Source organism: Dromaius novaehollandiae, chromosome 3 (assembly GCF_036370855.1).
Source record: "Dromaius novaehollandiae isolate bDroNov1 chromosome 3, bDroNov1.hap1, whole genome shotgun sequence".
NCBI classification, from domain to species: Eukaryota; Metazoa; Chordata; class Aves; order Casuariiformes; family Dromaiidae; genus Dromaius; species Dromaius novaehollandiae.
Window position 1 is genome coordinate 75,683,162 of NC_088100.1, and position 25,580 is coordinate 75,708,741.

Here is a 25,580-nt window from a genome sequence, read left to right on the forward strand (position 1 = left end):
CTTAAATGTTCCCAGAGTGTTAGCTAAATTTAAAACTTGTACCATGCAACCCATTTCATCAGAAGTGTGTGTTTTATATATTTAGGATATAATAGTAAGTTAATCTGTGTTTTATGACAAAGTTTTAAATTATCATGGTTATCTAAAACTTCTGGCTTTCAGTGTAAGAAACAACCAGAAAACAATCGTCAAAAATATTTGACCTTAATTGACCTATTGACAATGTTGGCTACAATTCATCAAGCAAATTGGTCAAAATCTAGCCACCTCAGTAAATTGCCACATTATGGTTTTTCATTACATGATCAGAATACTCATTCAGCTTGATGGGAAAATCTATTTTCCGAGTTCTCATAAAAGTTTTCTGGACTGTTTACTTCTGTATATATTCTGCGAATACGATCCTGTAATTTTAGTTAGATACCTTCTAATTGGGAGAAAAAATTAAGACTTGCTAATCTTCCCCCCAAAAATACTGTGGTTACAGTTTCTGTTCAGAAACTTGAATAAATGAACAATAAAATGTTCTTATTTCCTTCAAACAGAAGGAGGTTCTCCAGTTTTCTAGTTCTGTTGTGGCTGATACAAAATGTTGCCTTAGAGATGTCAATTCTGATGTCAGAATAAGTACCTCCTCAGCTTAACGCATGGCTTTGCTCCCCTACTTGCCACATTTGATAGATAATTCTACTCTTGGTACGATTCCTCGTGAGATAGAAGTTATGCTACATCCTTTTGCAATGATGGTAGCTTCAGGATTCTACAACTGCAGATGCTCTTAGTCCGGCTGTGACAGGAATGATTATTTTATGGAAACTCTCTTTTCCTGCTAGCCTTGCACGTGTAGAGGGACAGAGGGCCCCCAAGATCCTGCTTGGGGGTTCTTCTCCAGACAGACTTACCAACACAGTTCTCTTACATGGGACAGAATAGGAAGAAGTGCAAGGTGCCTTACTATCTGAATAAGACTAAAGTTCTACCATTTTTGTTGTTTCAGTGATATTGCAGGAATGCTGCTGAAATCTACAGGAATATTTTTAGACTCTGGACTACAAGACAGTTGTGATGAATTTTGGGCCAGTGCTGATGATAGTACTGCATCAGATGAAATCAGGTATTAAGCCCTTCAGATTTGCACTTTTACTCATGTTTCTTTACCCCTGACAGCAACATACTGCATTTTAAATCTTCGAATGAAAACTTATGTAAAGGCAAGACTCTATAGGTTGTCTTGGTGATATTTCTGTATGTAGTAATAACTAAGCATTATTTTGTGTGTTAGAGGCCTACTAACCTTCTTTGTTGAGAATAGGAGAGATTGTCTATGCAATACTCTTTAATTTTTTATCAGTATCAAAAATGTGCCTGTATAAGTTAAATTTACTTGTTAGTTGCTTGCAGACATTTATTTTCTATGCCCCTTCTGTTGATATATGTATATTTCTTTAATCTTCTAATAATTATATAGATGTAATATAATTTATTGAAACATTGTCACTTCGTTCTTGTCAATGTTTTAGGAGGTCTGTTATAGAAACCAGCCGAGCACTAAAAGAACTCTTTCATGAAGCTAGAGAAAGGGCATCCAAAGCTCTTGGTTTTGCCAAAATGCTGAGGAAGGTAAGTTAACAGTAGGATCTGATCTAATTTAATTTAATTTACTGATGTTCTGATCCAATTTAATCTAACTTACTGATGTTCCCTTTTTTATGTCCTTTAAATAAATTTAAAGTTTTTTTTTTTAATTACTCTTAGGATCTTGAAATAGCAGCAGAGTTTGCATTGTCAGCCCCTGTGCGAGATTTTCTGAACGCTCTCCAAACAAAAGAGTATGTGAAGGTAAATTCAGTTTAGAGGCATAAATTTTTTTTCATGTGGCATGTATATCTCAACATTTAAAATGTCATGTATTTAATGCATTGTGGCAATCAATTTTTTTTCTTTACCTGTGTTTGCGTGAGTGCGGATGCTAGCCTATGTCCTGGGAAATCAGGGTCCAATTTCTTGTGTTTCCAGAGATTCTTTGTCACTTAGGAAAAGCCACTTTGTTTAAGTAGCACTTTCTTATTTGTGAGGTATGAAGAACACCTTAGTAGGGAATATTATGAAAATAAATGTTAGTTTGAGGCAAATGGATACTTCAGTAAATGGAGCATTTTAAGTAGATAATCTCAGACTGTAGACCTGCTTTTATTGTGCTTTTCTTAAACAACAATATTATGGTACAGCTCTGCTCTAGCTTGCTTCCATGAGGGTGCTAAGGAAATGCAGGGTAAGGTGTTATGTTTTGTCTGAGTAGGGACAAGTATTTCATTCCAGAATACTGTTGCTGAATAGCAGTTTCACATAGCAAAAGCAGATTAAACTCAGCAACAAAAAAGCATCGGTGCCCAATGCTCACAAATTTTTACATTTATGATTTTGTGTTTTATTCCTTAAATATTCCCAGGTTGACAAGTCTTTATTGTAGTTTGAAATGAAATATGTCAGTTTCTTCAACAGATTAGATTTATTTGGATCTGTTGCTCTTTTTACCCTTGCGTATGTTTGAAATATATAATTCCCAATTGGGGAATAAATACTAACTTCTGTATGAGCAAATTCCTGTTAGATTTATATAAACAGTTGCTAAAAGTTGACAGTGGTTCAAGGGGAGACTGTGCAAGTTCGTAGAAGAAAAAAACATCAAGGATTGATAAATACCTACATAAAGCATCTGGCTCGGAAAGACCCTAGTCTGTGAATTGTTTGAGAGGGAGAGTAGTCGAGGAAATTTTTAGTTTATGTTAATATTTTTATATTTGTTTTTCCCTAGACATCCACTTTGCCACTCTGAGACACAGGGTTGGGCTTTGTAGACCTTTTACTAAAAGACAGTATGGTTGTTCTCATGTACATATTTTGAAGAAAAAAATGAATCTTTAGTTTGAAAAATGTGTGTGCATGGGTAATATGTAATCTATTGTCACATCTAAAACTTTATCCCCTTTTTATGCATGACCTCTCTTCTGTTTTCCACCTCTCAGAACAACATGTATTTTGGCAGTTAATACTTCATACGGTGGCCCTGTAACACCACATAGGGAGTTTAGATTTTTGATAGAATTCTCAATCAGATGCTAAGCAGTTTTAGAAAACTTTAATTGTAGATTTCAGTAACAATCCAATAGATTTTACTTTGACCTATAGATAACAATGTGTTTAATGATGAGATACAGCTGGTAATGGTAAAACTGTTGAATGCAGTGTTTTGTCTTAGCTTAATGTTACCCAGCTCTGCATAACAAGTTGGCATTAGAGGAGTATCTCTCCAAATGGGGGGACAGTCATTCTGAAGGCAAGTAAGGACACAAGCTGACTTTGAGATACTGAAGCCATATGCTGACACTGAACTGCACCCTGGCTAGTTGCAGCAGGAGTTGTAGATTTCAAGGGAGAGGGGGCCGGGGAGGGAGGCTGCACAAGCAGAAAAACCTGGAAAATGTTGGGTTGCACTTCTAAACAATCAAATCATGTTAATATATTGAGTCTTCCTCCATTTTCAACCATGAAACTGAAGAAAATAGAGTTTTTGAAAACTGCCTGTGCAACTGCAGTTGTGGCTGAGTGTAGGACATAGCTTTATAATAAATGTCCAAAGATGTGCCATTATTTCCATTAATGTCTTGTCATTCTCCAGCCAGAGCAGCTGTGTTTATGAAAGCTGCTTGTAGTAACAGTTTTGCAGTGAGACTAGTGTAGACGAGGCACAACGGTTTGAACAGAGTTGTCTTCAGCCAGAGCAATGCTGGCTGTGATGATGGGCCAAAAGGGTTTAATAAAGGAATGAGGCACAGAAGTTTTGAATATGAATGTCCCATATTCTGATAGATTCAAGATGAAAATAGAGGGAAGACAGTGGACAAAGTCAAAGTCTAGTACTTCCTGTTCCTAGCTTCAGAATTGTGTTTGTTGGCTACTGCTTATATCTGTTTCTGAAGTTAAACCTCTGGTCACTAATGCTGCATTTCGTAATGGCATTATCACTGAAATAATAAGTGAGGCGGGGGAGCAGTCATCCCATTTCAAGAACTGTTAGAGAAAGAGAAGAGAGAATCAAGTTTCACTGTTAGTCAGTTACCTCATTATAACTCTTATGTATCATCTATTTTATTGTTTCAGTCTGATTCTGATTCCTGACATGGTTAAAGTATTGTTTGCACTATGGCAGGTATAACACCAGACATTTTTTGAATAGCTTATTACTAAAAGATAAAGCTCTTCTTGGACTTTATAATTAACTTCTCTTACATTAATAGTCAAGAAAACAGATTTTTTTATAGCTATATCTTTGCTTAATGTTGTATGGATATTTAGAGATCCCATGTGAATTTTTCATGACCAAGTATGTATATTTTAATGTTCCAGTCTTAAAAATTGGTGTTTCTCAGTTTAAAGTCTTAACAGTCTTGACTAGTTTACTTTATTTATATTATTATATATATTATTATATTATATATTATATATTATTATATTTATATATATTTTATATATATTATATATTATTATGTAATATTATATTATTATATATATTATATATATAGCATATATATATTTTAAAAATAATTATATATAAAATAAATATTTGGACTTTTTTGTAACAAGATTCCTCTGAAAGAATATGTAAAAGGATAAGTTAAAGGTGCACACACAGAAAGATGTCACTGGATATTGGTGGTCCGGCACGTGTTTTGAATTCCAAGAAATCATTTATTATAATGGGTTTTGATTTTTAGTGCAAAAAATGGCTGTATATAGTGATTTAGTATGTGTATTGCTACAGCTACCTAAGATGGGAACTCTTCCTGTTGTTTGAAGATGACATATATCCATTTTGTGTTCCTTAGAAGAAACTGAAATTCACTACTACTTTTTTTTTTTTTTCTCCTTGCTACAGGTGCAAATCCCTGGACTCGAGAACTTACAAGTATTTGTCCCAAATAGTATTGCAGGGGAAAAATCTGTGATTTTACAGCTCCTAAACGCAGCTGCAGGAAAGGATTGCTCAAAGGATTCAGATGAGGTTGCGTACGAGGCCTATTTGCTAATGACCAAACACAGTGACAAAGACCATGAATTAGATGACAGCTGGAGCACGTGGGAGGGCCAGCCAGTCAAAGTAGTGCCACAGGTAGAAACTGCTGATACACTGCGAAGCATGCAGGTGGGTTTTTTTTCCCCTCTTTATGTCATCTCTGCACTTTCTATGAATGCTTGTCCTTCCAGATTAACCACAGTAATTTAACTGAGATATCTTTCCTTTTACAGATAATAAAAAGTTGAATTCAAGCATAGTGGTAATTCTTAGTTGTGTTAGTACAAATAGTAAATTCATGGGATTTTAGCATTTCTTAAAAGGATCATTCTTGTGCCTTTTTCAGGGAAGGATTTCTGTAATAGATATCAAAAATGTTTTCTTGGTGCTCAGTGTCAGAAGTGTAGGTAAGACTTAAAAGCTTTGTTTTAGTAAGAAGCCACTGGTGTCCAAGAACATATGGCTGTGATGTGCTTTACACATCCTGAGGATGAAATCACTCACCAGTCATTTTGAATGAATTGTGGCATTTAAAGTTCAATTTCAGTGGAAGCTGCTGGATGTTCAACAGTTCTGCAGGAAGAAATCTTTCCAGTCACACTTTCCTTATCCTAAGCCAAGTGGGGTTCCCTGCCAGTAGTTCTGCTACATTGCAGTAACTGAGCCAGCTGCAACTCCCTGCCCCTCCTGGTCTCGCACTCTTATGTTAAGCTAAGTGAATCTTCCTTTTGGTATGTTGCATAGTTCCTTGGGTCTCTGCCATAAATGGGCTCTAATATCCATGAACAGAGTTATTTTCCAAGTCACTATGCCTGGCCTGTAATACTCCATGAGGGCTTTTACAATTTCAGGCAATCATAAAAATCACTTCTGTGCATGTCACTGTGTGTGTGAAGTGCAATCGTGTTACTTGCTGTTTGTCTGTGGTCCAAACTGAATGGCAGATAACTAGCCCTTGATTAGACTTTTGGAATTTCATTGGACTTTGATAAAAGTTATCATTTCCTTCAGAAAGTGAAAACAGCAAGAGATGGAATTTGGTTTGAAAATTATATTCCACCTGGCATATATTAATGTACATGGAACATGATGTGTGTATATGTGTAACATTGTTTAAATGTCTTTTTTAAATCATGTATTGAACATTAAGGAAGTAAACAGTTCTTCAGAAAGATTGTGTGCTTCTTGTGCTTTTACCCCAAAAAAAGAATTTTTAATTAAAAGTGTGTTTTAATTGCAAACTAGAAAAACTTAAGTTGTTATTTTCAAAAGATTCTTAAAATAGAAGTATCCCATCAAATTTTTAAAAAAATTAGTGTGAAAATAGTTATGAAGGGGGTATTGAAAATCTGGATGAAGTGGCTTGTTTTGCAGTAACTTGTTACAGCTGCATTTTTTTGTAGTTCAAAATTGACGGAGCTTAATATATGAATCATAGTGACACTGCAAAGGCAACACCATCTGTTACTCTGTGTATTTTTATAGAGTTCTGCAATATGAGAGTTCTGGTTTTCGAAACACTTAACAATTTAAAAATTTGAGCAAACACTGTGTAGTAAAATCTGTGGTTTTTCGTGTTCAACAATAGCTTTTTGCCCTTGGATGTATTACGTTACTTGGGTAAAACCAGCTTATTTATGACAATTGTTACCTGCATCTACTTTGAGACAGTATAATTATTGCTCTTAGATATTACCCTTGTATCTATAACTATTTTGAAGGTGATTTTTAATACAGTATTAAGTGTCAAAATGATGATCTTTCAGGAAATGGATAGTACTATATTTCTCTTGAAAACCTGCTATGTGGCATTTGCTCTAATAGGCTTATCAAGAACATTTATCAAGCTCAGTTGCCAGTGTGAAGCTTTTCTATGTGAGTAAGTATTTTCATGCACAATGAAGAGAGAGAGGCCATCCAGGTTTTAGAATTCAAAAAACAACCAATTGGGATTTGCTGATAGGGGACAAGTCTTTCTATAGAGACGTTTGTTTATAAGAACTAGTGGTATCTTCTATTCCTAGGTTGATAACCTCCTCCTTGTAGTCATTCAGTCTGCCCATCTTGTGAGTCAGAGAAAAGCTTTCCAACAGTCTATTGAAGGGCTCATATCTTTGCACCACGAGCAGACATCCAGCCAACCAGTCATTGCCAAAGCTCTGCAACAGCTAAAGGTAATCAGTCTTCCCAATGATTTTATTCAAAATTGTTTTTTCAGTTTGCTCACTGATAAGTAAAAACATGATTGCAATGCTTACTAAATATTCTGCAATTGCAATTAATGCAACCTCTGTGGACTGTATTTTCAGTACAATTTTCATTCTCTTTTTGCAAGTGATTTGTGAATATATTTTTTGAGCAATATTGGTTATAATCATGTTTGCCCAGGCTAAGTGGGAAACAAGTCCATAGTGCAGTAGAAATGTTAATAAAAACAGAAGAAATATATCTCTGTATGAAAGGATTATGGAATTGAAAGTGTTTGATTTCGTAAAAATAAATTCTGTCAAAATCTATGGTCTGAAAGAAAAGGCAAATTCTTCCCCCCTTCCCTCCAAATTTGGAGAGGATGACTTCTTTGTGACATGAAAATGGGTAGGTCTCCCCCTCCCCCTCCCCACCAAAGAAAACCCTGAAGATTTATTGTATTGAAGTTGCAATTTCATGGCCCTACATTTCTCCCCAAATTCAATAGAAGCTGCGCCCCCATACCAGGGTGAAAATATCAAAGGCCTGATCACGTTACAGATAGTAACATCACTTTCTCTTTTCTTGTCTGTCTGTCTTTTGTTTGGGTTCCTTTGAGTGAGTAGGTTAACTTTAAAAGCAGATGAACAAGCTGAATTATAATACTTCAGTTAGTAATAAGACTTGCTTAGAATTTGGTGCAGTTCAAGACTGAATGAATTGTGATGACATTAAAGCATTAAAGTACATTTCCATTTAAAATAATGTAATTGTCATATTCATGGTTGCCTTAATCTACTCAACTGCAAAATACAAATAGTAATAATTTGATGCCCCCTCCCCCTTTCTTTGTTGCTCAGAGTGATGCGTTACAGCTATGCAGCAAGATAAGCAGTGCCATTGATAGAGTTGATCTCATGTTCACATCCGAGTTTGATGCCGAAGTTGATGAATCCGAATCTGCCACTTTGCAGCAATACTACCGGGAAGCCATGATTCAGGGTTATAATTTTGGGTTTGAGGTAAGGAAACAAAAAGTTAACAACAAAATGATTTATCTTTTGCACAATTTTGGTAGGAGCTGATAAAGTTCCCATCTTTGTATCGGGGCAAATAAGCTACAACTCTGAGGAAATATGAAGTGTTTTATAAGAGCATTATAAAAATGCTTGTTGACTCAGGAGTCTGGTATTGAAAATTATTGGAAAAGAGTGGGTAGATCTATTGAACTTAGCAAATTCTTAAAGATTTTTAGAGTTCTTGACATTGCTGATTAGAATCTGAATTTAAGCGTAGTCTTGTAGGCTGTGCTACTGGGCAGCACTTTAGATGAAATCAGAAATATTCTGTGATATTGAGTGTCATCCATGTAACTTGCCTTCTCACTGTTTTTTCAGCCTGGAGTAGCATAATACTTGTATTTAATTTGAACCTTTCTTTCAAAGTTAAACACAGTTCTTATATGCAGTGAATATAGCTTTTGAATGCCTCCCTAGAGTGATAACCAGGAAATGTCATGTTCAGACAGGTTCTTTTAATATTTTGTTATTTGATTCCTGTGACCTTCTTGTAGGGTGGATGTAGGTGTTTTGTTTGTATGTGGGTTTTTTTGTTTTTTGTTTTGTTTTGTTTTGTTTTTTGAGATTTTATACTACACTAACGTACTTTAAGCTGTCTTCTACAGCTGGTATTTCTGTTGACTTTTTTCAGTGTATATGCATACCTCATTCCCCTCCCCCCCCAGTCAAGTGCAATGTAACTAAAAATAAGCAGTACTTGAAGGTTCAATCTATTGTTACAGAGCTGAGCTTTTATGTAGGATACTTTTTAAATGCTGTGTGCACTGTTAAACATTGGCACATGCCCATATACACACAAGTATGCAATATGGCTTATATCATGTCTTTTTTAAATGATTTTTTTAATACTTATGTAACTGCTTGCATAAAATCGTTTTGTCTAAGGACAGGATGCACCTGTACCATACTGTAGTCTTTTATTAGCTTGCAGATACTCCAGTGGATATTACAAATGGTATTTTTGTTTTTATTAATACATAAAGAGTAATTTTTAATTTCTTACAGTACCATAAAGAAGTTGTTCGCCTGATGTCTGGAGAATTCAGGCAGAAAATTGGAGATAAGTATATCAGCTTTGCCAGAAAATGGATGAATTATGTGCTAACAAAATGTGAGAGTGGCCGAGGCACTCGACCCAGGTAACAGCCGGCTTGTTAATGTTGTGGTTGCTTGTGTTACTTTTAAATACCATGCAAGACTTTTCGTGCTGAAAACAATGCTTTGTTTTTTAGAACTAGTTCATTCAAACTATTGAGGCTTCTGGCTCTTGAGTTTTGGAGGTGTTTTGAATAGTAAATACATAAAGCCGAATGAACACCCCAACTGCTTAGTAAAAGATTTTGTCCAGCATCTTGCCTCAAATATTAGCTGACAGAAAATGAGAGGAAAAAGTGAAGATCACTGGACCCAAACAATTCAAAGGCTGTAGCTTGGAGCAAAAGTACTATTTGATCAGGTGCCAGTAAAGATTGCTGAATATGCAACAGTCATTCTTCAGATATTTTACAGAGAAGGTTTACACGGTTGTTGACATAGTTTTATGTCAGTTGCAGACATGTAGGTATAATTGCTTTATCCTCCTGTACACATCCTTTCTATTGGTGCCTCCTGAAAGTGTCTCAGGTGTGATCCACAGTTGAGGAAGTGTTTCTGCTCTGGTGAAAATTCTTCGGTTTTATGATTACATATAAATAATAGATTTCTGCCATTGCACAGAATGCAGTATGACATCAGTACTACTTTGTTTTTAGCTAAAGATGTCTTTGAGGATAGTTTTTGTTGTAGTCTAAAGTACTTTATTCTACTTGCAAATGGCTCCTTTTCGCAGGTTTAACTCGGAGCATTTTTTTTTTCCTCATCCATAACATAAGTGCAGGATATGGAGGGGTTGAACAGTAAGATTTTCTGCTTTGACTGGGATGAAACTGTAACCAAATTTATAATCAGAACTACAGTCTAAGCACCCGAATGCAAGTTTGCTCAGTCTGATGGTACTGTTGTGCCCAGTGATCTCTCAGATTGATCTCATAGAGTTAGCGCTATGAAACTCTACTGCTGGGCCCTAGTGGGGAAAAAGAGGATTTGCATCATTTTGGCATTCACTAGACCAACAGAGGAACTAGGAAATTGACCCAAGCAGAATGATAACATCACTTTATTTAGGTGGTTTTGCAGTATTTTGCAGCTGATGTGTCAGAACTTTTATACAATTCTCTTGCATTGAAGTAGGTTTATTTTTGATGCTTGATAGCAGATGGCATGTCAGTGATAACCGTTCCCTTAAAGTAGGGCTGGTCAGTCTGTCCTGGGGATAGTTTGTTTTGCTTGGGAGGAAGAAGAGGAGGAAAGAGTGGGTACGCTGAAGTATGTGCTAGCCTTGAATGCTAAGCTACTTGCATTTTCTAGATTGCAGTTTCAAATTCCAGTAGGTCTTTTCTTAAAAAAAAAAAAAAGGGGGGGGGTAGCAGTAGGGAGAGAGCAAGTGGCTGAATACAGAGCTCACTCTAGCAAGTTCCTTAGTTGCTTTACTGTACCTGTCTAGGCTCTGAAACCACTGATGCCTGGTTGTCACAGTGATCAGATTCTCATGAATTCATAATTTATCTCTTGACCTTATTTCAAATGGGAGAGTTTGGACAGGGGATGCTTGTTTGACTTGTTGCTCTGAGTCATATTGAGCGAATTGATATTCCTGAAGGTAGCACCTGCATCAGACTTCAGTGGTTGAGATATGTAGCATGGTCTGTTCAGTTTATTTGGCAGTGTCCTGGCTAAAATCAAGCTGATTTTATCTGAATATAAATGGGCAAAGATCAATGCAGGTTAAATTTATTAGCTTTTATATATTAATCCATTTTCTTATAAAGATTTCATATTTTCCAGAGAAAAATAAATAGCTGCCATTTAATGTTGTTGGATGTTATTGAAAATCTGATGATGGTTTTAGCCAAAGAACAATTCTTTTTTTCTGTTTTATTCTTCTTTGAGATAGGTGGGCAACTCAAGGTTTTGATTTTCTTCAAGCCATTGAGCCAGCATTTATTTCAGCTCTCCCAGAAGATGACTTCTTGGTATGGAATAAGTTATTCTGAACTACTGTTTATTTCTAAATATATGAGAAGCTGTATTTAAACAGTGTCTGTTATCAGGGATGTTTTCTATAAACCTGTGTGTGATTACAGATGCTGTTCTGACACAATTGCTCTTTTATATAACTGATGATATTGATAACTGTTAGTTCGTAAGATTCTGCATAGTGTTATGCATAGTGATTCTGCATAGGCTTATTTTAGCACCGAAAGTTCGTTTATGGTGCGAGTACAAGATCACAGTTGTTCAGAAGTATTTCTTAAAATCATGCCAACGTGTAACAGGCTTTAGAGCACCTCTCTCATTTTCACTGTGGAAAAAAATTAGTAGACTGTAACTGAGTTTTGTTCTGTTCTCTGCTTTCCCTCTTTTCCAATGGAAATAGACTCCTGAGAATTTTTTTCTCTGATCTTGATTTAGTACAGTAGTGCAGAGAAGTCAAAGTACAGTTACCACAAAATCAGAGAATACAAGTGTCACAGCACCACTTGATTTTTATTTCAGAGATCCAAAATGTTTTTTTTATTTAAAGATAGCATTAAAATGCATTGTTAGACTTTGCAATTTTGATGTTTTCTCTGCTTAGTTTCCTGTTTCCTGCTTGTGTGACCATAGATATTTAAGGAAACATGATTTTTAAATGATGTACCATGTACCAAAACATGTACCAAGAGGAGAGTTCAGAACCGGTGTTATTTAAGCTTGAATAAAGCGAGACCTTGTACAAGCAGGAGAGAAAGTGGAGGAACCAAAACCTTATTTGTACTTCTGAACTTTTGCTTTCTTAAACTTGGTTGCGATTTTGGAGAGCATAACTTGAAGCCACAGGGATAATTTAATCTGACTCCTGTATAACACAGGGGGTAGCATTTGCCCTAGAAAAGCCAGTGACAATCCTAATCTTCTATTTAAACATTACCTGATGTCATGGAAAGACGACATCAGTCTAGATTTGAAGTGCTAAAGCATCCAACACATCTTTTGATGAGCTATTTCAATCACAGACTAAACCACTTCTTTAAATATAACATTGTTTTTCCATTAGTCTAGCCTCACGTTGCAGCTCTTTGTTAAGTTTTTGAATTTCTGGAAGAAGTTTTGGCTGGGCTGAATGATCAGTATATGGAAGTGGCCTTCATAGCAACTGTACCTAAAAACATAAACATTTTAATTCATTATTGTGAGGATACATTTTATCCCTTATGTTCTGATGAGTAAATTGAACAAGAGCAAGATTTAATAACTTGTTCAAGGTTATGTTCACAGTAAGAAGTACACTTAGTAATCAAACTTGGATTGGTTAAAGATCATTTCCTGGAAGTTTTGGTAACTTCATGGATAAGTAAGAAAAGTGGATTTCTTTTCACATACAGTGCTCCATATTGTTATTTTGCAATTTTTATCATGCGATCCAGGCCATTATACTCTCACCCACTTTCTTTGGGTGTTTTTTCCCTTTTTTTTTTTTTGGGGGGGGGGGGTGGGCAGACAGAGGGGGTGGCTACAGCTTTTTGATTGTTCGTTTTCAGCAGGCATGATATTTAATTTTATTGAGAATGATTTTTTTTCTTTAAACTTCCACTAACTTTATAGTATGATTTTTTTTATATATATAATATATTATTGTTTGGTTCTCTTGGATATTTATTTTGGCAAGGCCATTATTAGCTACGACTTCATAGTTTAAAAAAAATCAACAGAAGCAAAACCTAACATAGATCCAAAAGTTTAATATAGATTGCAGGGGGCTGTGTTTGAATGATCACATTTTTAAGCAGTGTCATTTTATTATTCTGTCCTTTATCATATGATGATGAACTGTTTTGTAAGATAAAACATCACATCTTTTCTTGTTTGTCTTTTCTAGAGTTTACAAGCTCTGATGAATGAATGCATTGGCCATGTTATTGGAAAACCTCATAGTCCTGTTACAGGTTTGTACCTTGGTAAGGGAGAAGTTACTGACATTCTTTTCTGGAGCTTTGCTGCTATTGTTACAGAATTTTGATTGTAAAGTCATTTAAAATGCCAAAAGTAGCAATAAAAATGTTTTTCAAACTTTTCATGATTGTTGATGTGAAACCCTTATTGCCTGTGAGAAAGTGTAAATATATGGTGGTTTTACAGAAGAAATTTGAAAGCTTTAGATATGGTTTTGTCCGATTCCTGTTCTTGAATCCCTGTGAAGTTTCACAGATCTTCTGAAAAATGATTATGTTTTTAAAGATGGGGTAAAGGAGTGGTTAAAACTTTAAGAAGACAGTCACAGCTTCTCCCAATATTTCATTGTGGTACTCCAGATATTCACAGTTCTAACAGATTTTACGTAAGTATTAAGGTACAGAGGAATTAGACCTGATGGCTTGAAGATAGAGCTGTGGGAAATAGTTTTCTAATACTGTAAAATTTGTCTTAACGTAGAATATCTTTGGCAGTAGGGTGAAATCAACATATTTAATTGTTTGTCTTGAGAAAAGGATGTTTCCTCAGCTGCGCTTCCTCTTCCTCAACACTTTTTTCTCTTCCTCCTACCAAGTCCACTGCCTGCTTTAAAATTTAAATACTGTATCTTTTCCTGTTTTTATCTTGATGTCCACTCCCAGGGTAGGGTTGATGGCAGAAGAGATGAAGGGAAGGTAACTTGGCCAAGAGGAATCTTTTCAGTATCTCAGGAAAATTTTCATTTTTTTCAGTTTTGCTATAATTTTGATGAGGCTCTTATAGCTGAGAAACCTTTCCCAATGAAATGCAGGCCAAGCCTATTAACAGGAACGTTGTCTAAAGTAAATTTCAGCCACATTCTATACTGTGATATGAAAGCTGTACATTCACTTTTGATGCTGCTGTTCAGAGGAAAGCCCATTTTAGATAAATCACTAATATGATAATCCCAAAATATTGAAACTCTTACAAATGCCTTTACGGACACAGCTGATCACACAAGCTAAATTGCTCAATAGCTTTTGGCTCAGAGGCAGAGGTGGGCATGACATGGACAGATGGCACAGACTTGAACAGCAGGCTGAAACTTTAATACGTATGAAATAAGCATAACTGAGTATAAACTGCATCCTGGCTGCAGGTATTGCAGGTTCCTCTTTTTATCTCATGATCAGAAGAAAAATGAAAATTCCTAGTTCCACTTACACACCATGCTGAGAGACTTTAAACCACTGGGTCTTTACCCCCTCTCCCAAAGCTGAGGATCCATTTGCATTCAAGCTGTTTGCATGTAGGTACTTGACTAGGCTCAGGGTCCAGCTGTTTGCTGGGTGTGCTTTTTTTTTTTCCTCCTCCTTCTTCTGTCTCTCCTTTGAGAGGCAGCTCGTGTCCAGGTGAGTGGATTAGACCCTGCCATCTGTTAGTATCCTTGGGAGTTGTAACACAATTGGACCAACAGCTGGCCCTGGCATCTGTTACTTTTCCAGGTACTGCAAACAAGGCATAAACCCAGCTCACTGTGATTAATGCCCCACTTCCAAAAAGACAACTTGTGACTCCTCCTTCTATGGGCAGCCAGCTATCTTGTGTCATGATTGCCACTATCTTTTTCAGGCTAATTAAGGAGATACTGGGGAAAGGGGAAGGCACTGCTGACTACTTCTATGGGCACTGCGTGAGCTTGGCATAAGGACAATGATGACTTGTTTGGGTATTACCCTGTCCCTTTGTGCCCTTTCCTTGAGGCAGACAAGTCACCCGTGGCCTGTCAGAGGGTCATGAGTATGGGTAAAAATGTCTTATGAGTTTTTTTTTTCCAGCTCATTTTGCTTTCCATTGTTGTCTGAGGAAACTAATTTTGATGCAAAAAGAATGTAACACTGCTGTTCACTTGCTAACTCTTTTTTGGTTCGTTAATATTTACTTTGCAATAAGATAACAAATTACCCTTTATCTGTGAAGCTGAAATAATGAACATGCAGTTTTAGTGAAGTAAATATACATCTTATTGCTAGTTTTTCATTCTCTTGACAATTTTAATTATTTTACAGAAATGAGTTACGTGACATAACAGTATGAATAACAATCTGTACAGTCAAAGTTTATCTAAAGTGGGAATAATTAGGGACTCTTCTTAATAAATAAGAAAATATGTGCCTGTTCATAATTAACTCTGGAAAATGGCAGTTTGTTTTAATTTTGTTGAATCACAAACTTGTATTTTGAAATGGTCCTAAACAGGCCTTTTCTGACATCTAAATAAATGTGCCACTTTTTTTTTTTTTAGCTATTCATCGAAACAGTCCCCGACCTGTAAAGGTGCCGCGATGCCATAGTGATCCACCAAATCCTCATCTTATCATCCCCACTCCTGAAGGTTTCAGGTATTTAGCGTTAGTACAGAATTCTAAACTCTGGTTTTAACTTCTTTCGGCAATGCTGACTCTGAGTGAGTAGGACACTTTGTTTCCTGTTGTAGGCAAACCAGCTTTGCGGGGGGGGGGGGGGGGGCGGGGGGAAGGGAAGGGGAGGGGGGGAAGGGGAGGGGAGGGGAGGAGGGAGGGAGGGAGAGGAAGGCATGTTAGCGATCTAGTGATTTTTATAGATGTGCTTTTAAGGATAATACAGTTTCTTTCCATCCCCGCCCTTTTTTATTTATTTACTTACTTTTGCGTTTTTTATTGGTGCATGCTTTCCAACTTTGAAGTCATTTCTATTCCCTTTGTTTTTCCTGAAAACATTGTTGCAATTTAACAAGCTTTAATTCAGTGAAAACTGCTCGTTAACAAGCCTTTATTTCCTCCCCACTTTGAATGTCTGTGCACTTGCCTGTGACAGTGCTTTTTGTAGTTTAGCTTAGATAAGACTTAAAAATGCAGCATTCTGAAATATGGTGGCATTTTTGCATCATTAACAATCTGCTGTGAAGAAACTTAAAAACAGTGGATGGTTTGCTTCCCTTTTAAAGAGTTGACTGAGGATTAGTGCAAAATTTTTTTTTAATCTCAAAATTAATTTTGCTGTGCATCTTTTTACACAAACAGAGTAAATGGCCTTGTTTTTCAGGAAGAGTAGCACAGGGTCAGAATATGCACTGACATTTTTGGAAGTTGCTTAGCTGTGGTGCTGCTCTAAAGTTTTGGGGGAGGGGGTTATTTTAAAGATGATGATTATTGTACTCATGGACAGCTCCTGAAACTTACGAGTCCCAAAATTATTTCACAGGAAAGTTTTTATGTACTTGAAAAGCCTTTAAAATCAGGCCTCATTATGCACGTTTCAAAAATCTTATTTTAAAACTAAATTTCAACTCCATTCACTTTTTTCTTTTTTTCCCCAACTGTTTCCTGAAGTTTTTCTTCTTGCCACAGCATGCAGAGTGTCCCTTGTGATGCACGGAACCACTGCAGTGCTGCTGTCAGTCGCCCCGCTCCCATCGGTAGCGACTCAGCTCAACCCAAACCTGTCAGCAGTGCAAATGAGACCAGGTAGCTCCACTCCAGCGGTCTTACTCTACTTACATCACCCATGTAACTGTTTCCACGTACTTGCATTCCAGTAGATCCTTTGCGCTGTGTGTTTCCGTCCCATCATGTATTCCGCTGGCTCCTCCATTTATGTTTGACTTAAGCAAAATCTTATGTTGTGGGAATAGGTGATAAGACCGCACTCATTTAAAATGTCCAGACAATATTGTAACTTAAGCATGTGGTTCTGAAGTTTTGGTCACTAACTACAAATTCGCTCAGTAAACATGTCCATGAAATTAACATGTGCTGATCAGTTCCTTGGTATAACTTTATTACATAATTTGTCTTAACACTCTGCCTTAAGATGACTGTAATATGCGAATTAGTCCAAGTTCCTTGCACCCCACCCCTTTTTCCTTTTTTTTTGAACTAGCTAACAGTTTTGGAATTGTTAATGTTGAACAAAAAAATTTTAAAAGTTATATAGTGGTAAACACAGAATTAGATTTGAAGAAGTTTTTTTGTTCTTTTTTGTTGTTGTTGTTTTGTTTTTCTTGTTACACCTTTGGCGTTTTAGACTTGTGCAAAATAAACTTAGGACCAAAGAAACCACTGCTTTATCAGGATAGTCCTGGTTTCTGCTTTCTTCTGCACTCCAGACTCTGAAAATCCTGCAGGTCTCATAGGGTCATAATAGCTTTTGGATCCTTATTTCTACTGCAAAGTGCCAAAAGCTCTGTTATACAAGAGATTCTTATGAATGAAGACATATGATGTGACTCTATCACACTGCCGTAAAGAAAGAAAAGAACAAACAGCGAAGGGGCAACAGACTGATAGTGACCAAAGTAAACTTGGATATGACTTAATTATTCTGAATTATTTATTTTTTAATAAATAATATTCAGTTGTTAGCACAAACTATCACATTTTATAGATTTGATACAAAATGCACAGCAGAAGCATGTATTTAGGTGTCAAGAGTAGCTTGTGGCTTTTTTTTTTTTTTTTTTTTTTTTTTTTTTTTAAATAAGATCCGTCCTGCCACTTTCTTATCCCCCAAGTCTGGTCACTTTCTGGTAGTGTGAGACTTGCCCCCTGCCATAGCCTCTAGACATATAAGTTGTCAGTCCAGACTCTTTGTGTGTTAAAAATGTGTCCTGCATTTTTTTTCATTCAGACTATGTCTTTATTATGTATTTCTTTGTTTCCATTTTAAGCCTTCTTTTGAAGAAGACCAGATAGGCAGTAGTCTACAGTGCTAAGCACTTGAAGAGTCCTTTTCAAATTAATAACATTCTAAAGACTTATTTTCACCAAGAGTTTCTGGCAACTTCATACAATGACAGGGCAATGAACAATTAATATTTATGATTCAGAGAAGCCTAACACAGAACTTGTTTGATTGATTATTATTCTTTTTTTACATACAATATAAAGCAGATTTTTGCTAGAGTATGTAGACCACTTAATGAGACGAGAGATACCTTTCTTAGAGGTTATTTTTTCAGCCGGGAGATAGGAGGCCAGTTTTTAGTATTTGTAGGGTTTGTCGTGATTTTACATCACTGAATGCAACTGTCATGTTATTTGGCACACCTGAACACAATTATATATTCTTTTAATGGTTTCTGTATGTCTCTCTCACAAAAGTTTGGTCAAAGTGAGAGGGTTGACATTTTGACAGTTTCTTCTAGTTCTAAAACATAGCTATTGGAAAAAAAGAAAGGGGAGTTCTACTTAGTTGCAACCAATGCACTTTATTTTCATGGATGGTAATAAGAAAGTTGGAGTGAATGTGGTGTTTTAGTCTAGTCGCCTAGATCTGTTTTTCAAAGACTTGGGATTTTTTTGTTTTTGTTTTTTTAAGAGCTGTTTTCCCTCTTCTGAGAGTTGTAGAGTTTCCTATGTATTTTTATATGCACAACCTAGATTTTTTAGTATTACTCTATTCAATTCCCTGCACCACCTAGGAAGTATTTTAAGAATAACTTTAATAAAGCAGAGATGTGGCGTTTTGGAAGTGTGTGGGGGAGGGTTGCCTTTTTTGGGGGGGCACAAAATATTACAATAGAGACAGCATAGTGCATTTATAGCAAACTTCTAGTTTCGTTTGACTGTAGTCAAAAAAAGTTGCAAACTTTAACAAGTTGCAGTCCTAACTATAAGTTTTATTTATTTGTGCTCAGAATGAAAAATGGGATCTGGTCCAGAAGGTGTTGATTTTTTTCTGTTTTGTTTTTGTATGGAAGAAGCATGGCATTTAGCTGCTGGAATAGCACAGAAACAAACTTTTTACACTTTCCAAATGCTTATTAGACGTTTGTGACATGAAATAGACATTCAACCTTTTATAAACATCTAATACAAGAATTTGATAAATCAGTTGCAGTGGGCAGTGCTTGGTGCAAAAATGCCACCATAGATCTGTTCAAGTTGTTCTTAAAAATACATAAATCAGTAAATAACTGTTTAATATAACTAGATAGTAAAATCCAAAGCAGCAGTGCTCAGTTGTTTACACTACACTTTCTGATATTTTTTTAATAAATTTACACTATGTCCATATTAATAACATCTAAATGTTGACTTTCTGAGCTAGCTGAGGTTATTATTGATCATTTTATATTTATCCAGGGCAGGAGCAGAAATTTAGCGAGTCTCCTTCTCTTTTGCTCTATTTTTTTTATCTAATAACATGCACACAATTGTTACGGACACAAACAATAAAAGACAAATGGATTTTAGGCAACTGCATTCAATGTTATGATACTAAAATTCCTATGCTCAGCTACTACCTCATTCAAAAGGCACCTATTTTCAGTAGGTGTTTTAGCTTTTCTTGTTTTAAGTTTCTTGTGCATCCAGAATTGTTGCTCTTCATCTGCCCAGAATAACCTTAGCCTTCTTTGTGTTAAAACTGAACATCCTGAAGAGTCCTACTGATTTTCACTGGTTCAAGTTTCCAGCCCTTCTCAACCTTAAAAATCTAATTGTCAGTATTAAGGAGCACAACAGAAACATCATATTGAGAACTTTTAGGTGGGAATGGAGCATGGTTTTGGCTTCTGTTTTCAGGAGTTTTTGTATATATATATTTTTTAATTATTATTGGATAAAATATGGCCTTATCACTCCTGATTGCCTATCAAAACCTGTCACAAGCTGTGTTCTGCTGCAGCTGTCTTTATTTCTATGTTAAAAATCAGTAATATGGATTCTGTTGTTGTAGGCAAGTAGCAATTTCAAGTAGTGAATGCCCTAAAAGCTTAGATCTTTTCATAACTAGTGGTACTGCTAAAAGTAATATAAAAAGTCTTCATTTGAAAAAAACAGCGTATAAGGGCTTTCAGTTTGCCTCTCAGTTTTTCTTTCATGTGCCTTTCATGGTTCGTGTCCTAGGCTTCAGAGATTCTTTCTTTTTGAAACCGCAGTTAAATTGTCATTAATAATTATTAGTGCAATGCTAAGTTAATTAGTAAAATGGCTCTTTTTAACAGGGGTTCCAGTGTCCCTGAAAATGATCGACTGGCTTCAATAGCAGCCGAGTTGCAGTTCAGATCCCTTAGTCGCCACTCCAGTCCCACTGAAGAGCGAGAAGGTGATTGTCTCAATAAGAGATTTTGACCTGGATCTGTAGATAATTTACTGGTTATAGATTTATTGATTCACCTGTTTCTCTCTGTTACCAGTTCTTACCCTTTCCAAAATTCTATCACCTCCCATTCAAACAAGGCTTTTTACCTGTAGATTTTTAACTCTTAGGCTTATGTTTTCAGATTAAGTTCTTCTATCTTCAGACTTACCTGCTGCTCTCTTGCCTTCTGCATTATTTCTGAATTGTACCTGGAGGATTTTCTTGGTGTCTTGTTAAGTTACAGTGTTCACAATGAAATGGATAACATGATTGCTGAATAATCTATCCTATTAGATAGTAAATTTCTTCTTCTGCATTCTGTTAACAAGGTATGATTTGGATCCTTCAGGAGAGAAAAAAGTTTTCTATCCTCTTCTTTAACTGCCACCGCAGTAGTCATGTTACAGATACTTGTAGTGCTGTTAACTGAATCCAGAAGGAAAGGACAGGGTGAATGACTTGATCTCCTGGTCACTGCTCCTCCTTCAGGTTTATCCAGCCGCTATATATGTAATATTTATTATAATAAGTACCTTGAAACATTGTTTATTAAGATAGTGTGTTCTGTGCAAATTAAAATGAAGTACTGAATCCTAAATGAAACAGAATTGATATTGTCATCATCCTGCAAGATGAAGCAGATCTTTAAGAAACAAATGTCTTAAAGTATGTACTAAGAGCTTGCTGTTAGGAAGGAACATTGAAATGCTTATTTCCTTTTTATGTATTTGTATGAATGGAAAACTGGAATGACACAAATCTTTTTCTAAAGAACTTCAGAAGCTTGCTTTCAGACTTGTAACCCACATTTGATTCTGAGTGTCCTGAACTGAAGTGTTTCCCTCAGTTGAGGAAGGAGGATTAAATCATGTTTCAGAATATCGTTTGTGATTTGTTTGGTTTTTTTTTTTTTAAGATAATAAGTTGTCTTTGAATTCAAGAGCATACATTGCCATGTGCTTGCCTCATATACCTGGGAGGTACATTTATCCTGATATGCAAGATCTCAGTTTCTGCTGAATATGGTGGTATAATCCTTAAAAGTAATATGAGAACAAACCACTTCTATGCTTACGGTACTATTTCTCTAGAACCATCATATCCAAAAGGAGATTCAAGTGGATCATCCCGGCGGAGTTGGGAGCTCAGAACATTAATCAACCAGACCAAAGGTAGGAGTCTAGGAGTCACTATAATTCAACGTTTCTGAAACTAGCACCGTATTAGAAAACTGAATCTTAATGCTGACTATGAAAAGATTTTCACAGCTTTGTACGTAGGAAGTAAAAAAAAATCCTGAATTTTTTTTAAAGGTAAAGAGACTGCTAACAAAATCACGGGTTGTATACATTGTGAAGGGATTATTTAGATCTCATAAAAGTAGTATTTCTTCAGTTACTGAAAGATGCCAGCAGTCTTATCCTACTGTTACGAAAGTACTAATACCACTGTAGGAATTGTAGAAGTTTGCTGTCCTTCAGCCTTGTATCTCGTGGTTGAGAATGACTTCTGGCAGCAGGAAGTATTTTCTAAGATGTCTCCCTCATGGGGGATTTTTTTCTTATTTTGGATTCCTATATTTATGTACACATTTATTCATATAGCTTGCTTTCATATATTCTGGCAGCCTACAACCACATGAAACATTAGAAAAAATGTTTCCTGTAGCATAAAGAGCTGTTCTCTCACTAAAACATCTAAAAAAAATGGTACATTTATGACATAGGAAGTTATCTTTTTGCTGTACTCGGCAAAAGTAAGGTTTCATTGGCACCTCCTCTGTTATTTTGGTCACTAGGTTTCGAGAAGGATGTGGCTTAGGTGGAGAGAATACAGGAAAAACTACCTATTTTTTTTTCCTGAAATCTAGAAGATGTATTTTCTGTTTAGAACATAAACTCTGAAGGAATTGGGTTTGTTTAATCTAGGAAGAAAAGAAGAATGAGGGAAAAATAAAAATTTGTAGAGGGCTGCTGCAGAAGGAACTGGTGTTCATATCCACTGTGGAAAAGACAAGAATTTTGACTCCAAACTGCAGTGAGGGAGACTTAATGTAGGTGAAGCAATATGGATTGTAGGTGGGCTATGGAGGAAATCATTTGAGGGTGTTTCAGTAATTCCATCTTTGGAGGTTGTTAGAAATAAGTTAGACACTTGTCTGTCAGCCGTGGTAGATGTATAGTTTTCTCCTTTATAAGGAGGAATGGAATTAATTGCTGCTTGAGATTTCTTCCAGCCTGACTTTATAGGATTTTGCTTCATGGTAAGACTTTAAACCTGGGGTTATATAATACCTCTAGATCTCTGAAATAAAAGATGCTAAGATAAGAGTTCCAAGAAACCAACTCATATTTCAATGGAGCAAAAACTTAACATAGTTAACATAGTTCCATTATCTACCTATCTGTGATTAATTTCAGGCCAAATGCAAGGAAGTGCATTGTATTTGATAGGTTTAATTTCCTTGACAAGTAAGGGACAATCAGAAAAATAAATTTGACTCTCAAAATAGTTGTCTTTTAAGTCAGGGCACTTCACATGATATCCAAAGGTAGCAAACGAATATACAAATGGTGGATATTTCTGAATCAAGGATGCAAGGATTTTCATCACTTTTCTTTTAGACACTGCTTCCAAGCAAGCACCAATTGAAGCTGTTCAGAAGTCTGTTCAGTTGTTTGAAGAAAGGAGATACAGAGAGATGAGGAGGAAGAACATCATTGGCCAAGTTTGTGACACCCCAAAATCTTATGATAATGTCATGCATGTAGGTTTGAGGAAAGTGACTTTCAAGTGGCAGAGGGGAAACAAAATTGGTAAGTTTGTTATACATTCATTTATTGGGCTAAAATACCAAGCTGAATTTTAAAAGGATATCTAAGACAATCTTTCAAAATCTTGCATCTCTGAGTAATATCAGCTTTAGTGAAATTAGAATGTCAAATACAAAAAACTATTGCAACTATTACTTCCTTTATGTAGAACTTCAGTGAAGTCTTCACTGGTCAAGTAACAAGAAACAAAGGTGGAAAATAATTCTGTTAGTACAGTTACTTATTATCCTGCAATTCAGCCCTATAGAAGTTGTGATGAGTTCTGCTTTTGGAAGAACTGCAAGCTTGAATATAAATGAACACAAACTTTAACGGATTTGTTTTATTCACTGATATTGTTGGATTTTTCCCATGCATGAGCATTGTTTCCTCACTGCTTTGCAATTTGTGGGAAGAGCCTCATGTTCATGAGCATTTTTCCAGGTCAGCCTGTTAACGTGTTTCCTTTTAATGAACTTGTGTTATGAATGTAGTATTAGATGTTACTGGTTCAAACCTACTGGAAATTTAAAAAGACAGTAAAGGTAAATAACCTTGGCAAGCTGAGAAGTTTTCAGTCCAGTGTTTCTTATTGCAGCTGATATATATGTTGGATATAAATGTAGTGGAGTTAATTTTTCTTATTTTTATTGTAATTCTGCAGGCGAAGGCCAGTATGGGAAAGTCTATACCTGTATCAGTGTTGACACTGGTGAACTGATGGCTATGAAAGAAGTGAGTACTCTGTATACAAGAATCACTGTTGCCTTTACTTCTTTCTCTGAACCAAATGTATATGAGCTAGTGGGCATTCAGGTTTTCTGAACCCTGGTGTTAACTAGTTGGAAAAGGATGGGAAGACAAATTGCTACATCATGTATCCACCTCTGCTATTTATCAACTGTTCTTCCTTGAATGCTTAAGCTTTTTCTTTAAATTTCCAACTTTCAACTTAAATGTATGTAAAATGGATATTGATTTTTACTAATCGAACAGGGATTTTTGAACTTAACGAATACTTGCTTAATATGTGTGAACTCCCATGAAGAGACCTTAATTATTTTGGAGAGAATTTTCTCATTACTGAAGACTGTACAGAAATGTGTATCTTATTTTATGGTATTTTATCTCACATTTTATTCCTTTCTTCTTCATTCCTTAGAGAAAAAGATAGGAAGTGTCACATCAGATGTTTTTCAGCTTCTCCTGTAGTTTAAGTGAGCTAGGCTGAGTCACAAAACTGTTGACTAACCTGGTGGGTACAGAAAATTTAATTTTCAGTATAGAAGTAAGTAAAGCTGTGTAGGTGTAGAGATCCTTTTCCCCTACCTTATTTGTTACAATATATGTATCGTTTAGTTCTATTGCATTTCCTAATCTTCAGACAACTGTGAGCATAAACTGTTCGCGACAGTTACCATGCCAGCCATTTGACGCTAGAGCTCTTAAAGAACTGGGTCATAAAATATAACATACGTGATATGTATGTGATCTCTCAAAGGTATGAGAAAGCAGGACTGGACCTGTGCTTAAGTTCTTGTGCCATTACTCATCCATTGACTAATTAATACCAATACTTGAAAGTTTTTTTTCTGATGCTGCTGAAAGGAACACCATTCCCTCCACCCTTCCTCTCCCTGGTTAGGAGCACTCTGTTTCTGGAATTCAAAGATGTTTTCTAGATGCAGGTGCTTTTTACAGATTAGCCTGTATGTGTTCTCCTTGGGGGACTTTTAGCAGAAGTTAAAAATACGTGCAAATGGACCTTGCTTGATGGACATTTCATTAGTAGGCTACATATTTAGTACACTGCTTTTTTTGTGGTATTTTCTAACTGCTAGACATATATGACCAATGAGAAGCACTGATTTTCACTGTGAGCTTAAATACATAGTGTGTTTGCATTTTTCCAAATAAAAAGCTCTTCTGACTTTCCTTAAAAATGCTGTGGGAGAAGATTTTTTTTTTTCTTTAATTTTAAACTGGTTGAAAACATAGTTGTATGTGTGTGTGTTTGTGTGGTTTTTTTTTAATATTTCTTCAGACTTTACTGTCTTAACTACAGTGTCCTTAAAATATCTCTAAATGACAGTGAAAATAACTACAAATACCCAGTATGACAGCTTTGAAGTGTTAGAAAATATATAAAATACTTGAATGTCATCTGTCACTTTTATGACCTCTGTGTATTTAATTTTATCATTATTTGAGTGCAAATAATATACTGGAATTATTCTACAGAACAAAACAATCATAATACCCTAGCAACCAAAGGTAAAATGTGTGCAT

At 35.9% G+C, this 25,580-nt stretch overlaps 1 protein-coding gene across 6 annotated transcripts in view; it reads left to right on the forward strand.

Moving 5' to 3' along the window:
• The window catches only part of MAP3K4 (mitogen-activated protein kinase kinase kinase 4), an 82,054-nt gene that overhangs the window by 45,130 nt on the left and 11,344 nt on the right, over positions 1-25,580 (forward strand). The window contains exons 7-21 of one of the 6 annotated variants that reach the window (XM_026109817.2): positions 998-1,114; positions 1,521-1,620; positions 1,756-1,839; positions 4,937-5,203; positions 7,099-7,248; positions 8,122-8,283; positions 9,346-9,479; positions 11,333-11,411; positions 13,298-13,376; positions 15,659-15,755; positions 16,725-16,859; positions 20,342-20,442; positions 21,570-21,650; positions 23,103-23,294; positions 23,956-24,026. In XM_026109817.2, coding sequence (XP_025965602.2) covers positions 998-1,114; positions 1,521-1,620; positions 1,756-1,839; positions 4,937-5,203; positions 7,099-7,248; positions 8,122-8,283; positions 9,346-9,479; positions 11,333-11,411; positions 13,298-13,376; positions 15,659-15,755; positions 16,725-16,859; positions 20,342-20,442; positions 21,570-21,650; positions 23,103-23,294; positions 23,956-24,026 — 1,849 coding nt within the window. The remainder of the gene's footprint in view (positions 1-997; positions 1,115-1,520; positions 1,621-1,755; positions 1,840-4,936; positions 5,204-7,098; positions 7,249-8,121; positions 8,284-9,345; positions 9,480-11,332; positions 11,412-13,297; positions 13,377-15,658; positions 15,756-16,724; positions 16,860-20,341; positions 20,443-21,569; positions 21,651-23,102; positions 23,295-23,955; positions 24,027-25,580) is intronic. The other 5 variants (XM_026109819.2, XM_064509216.1, XM_026109820.2 and 2 more) reach the window with 5 other exon arrangements.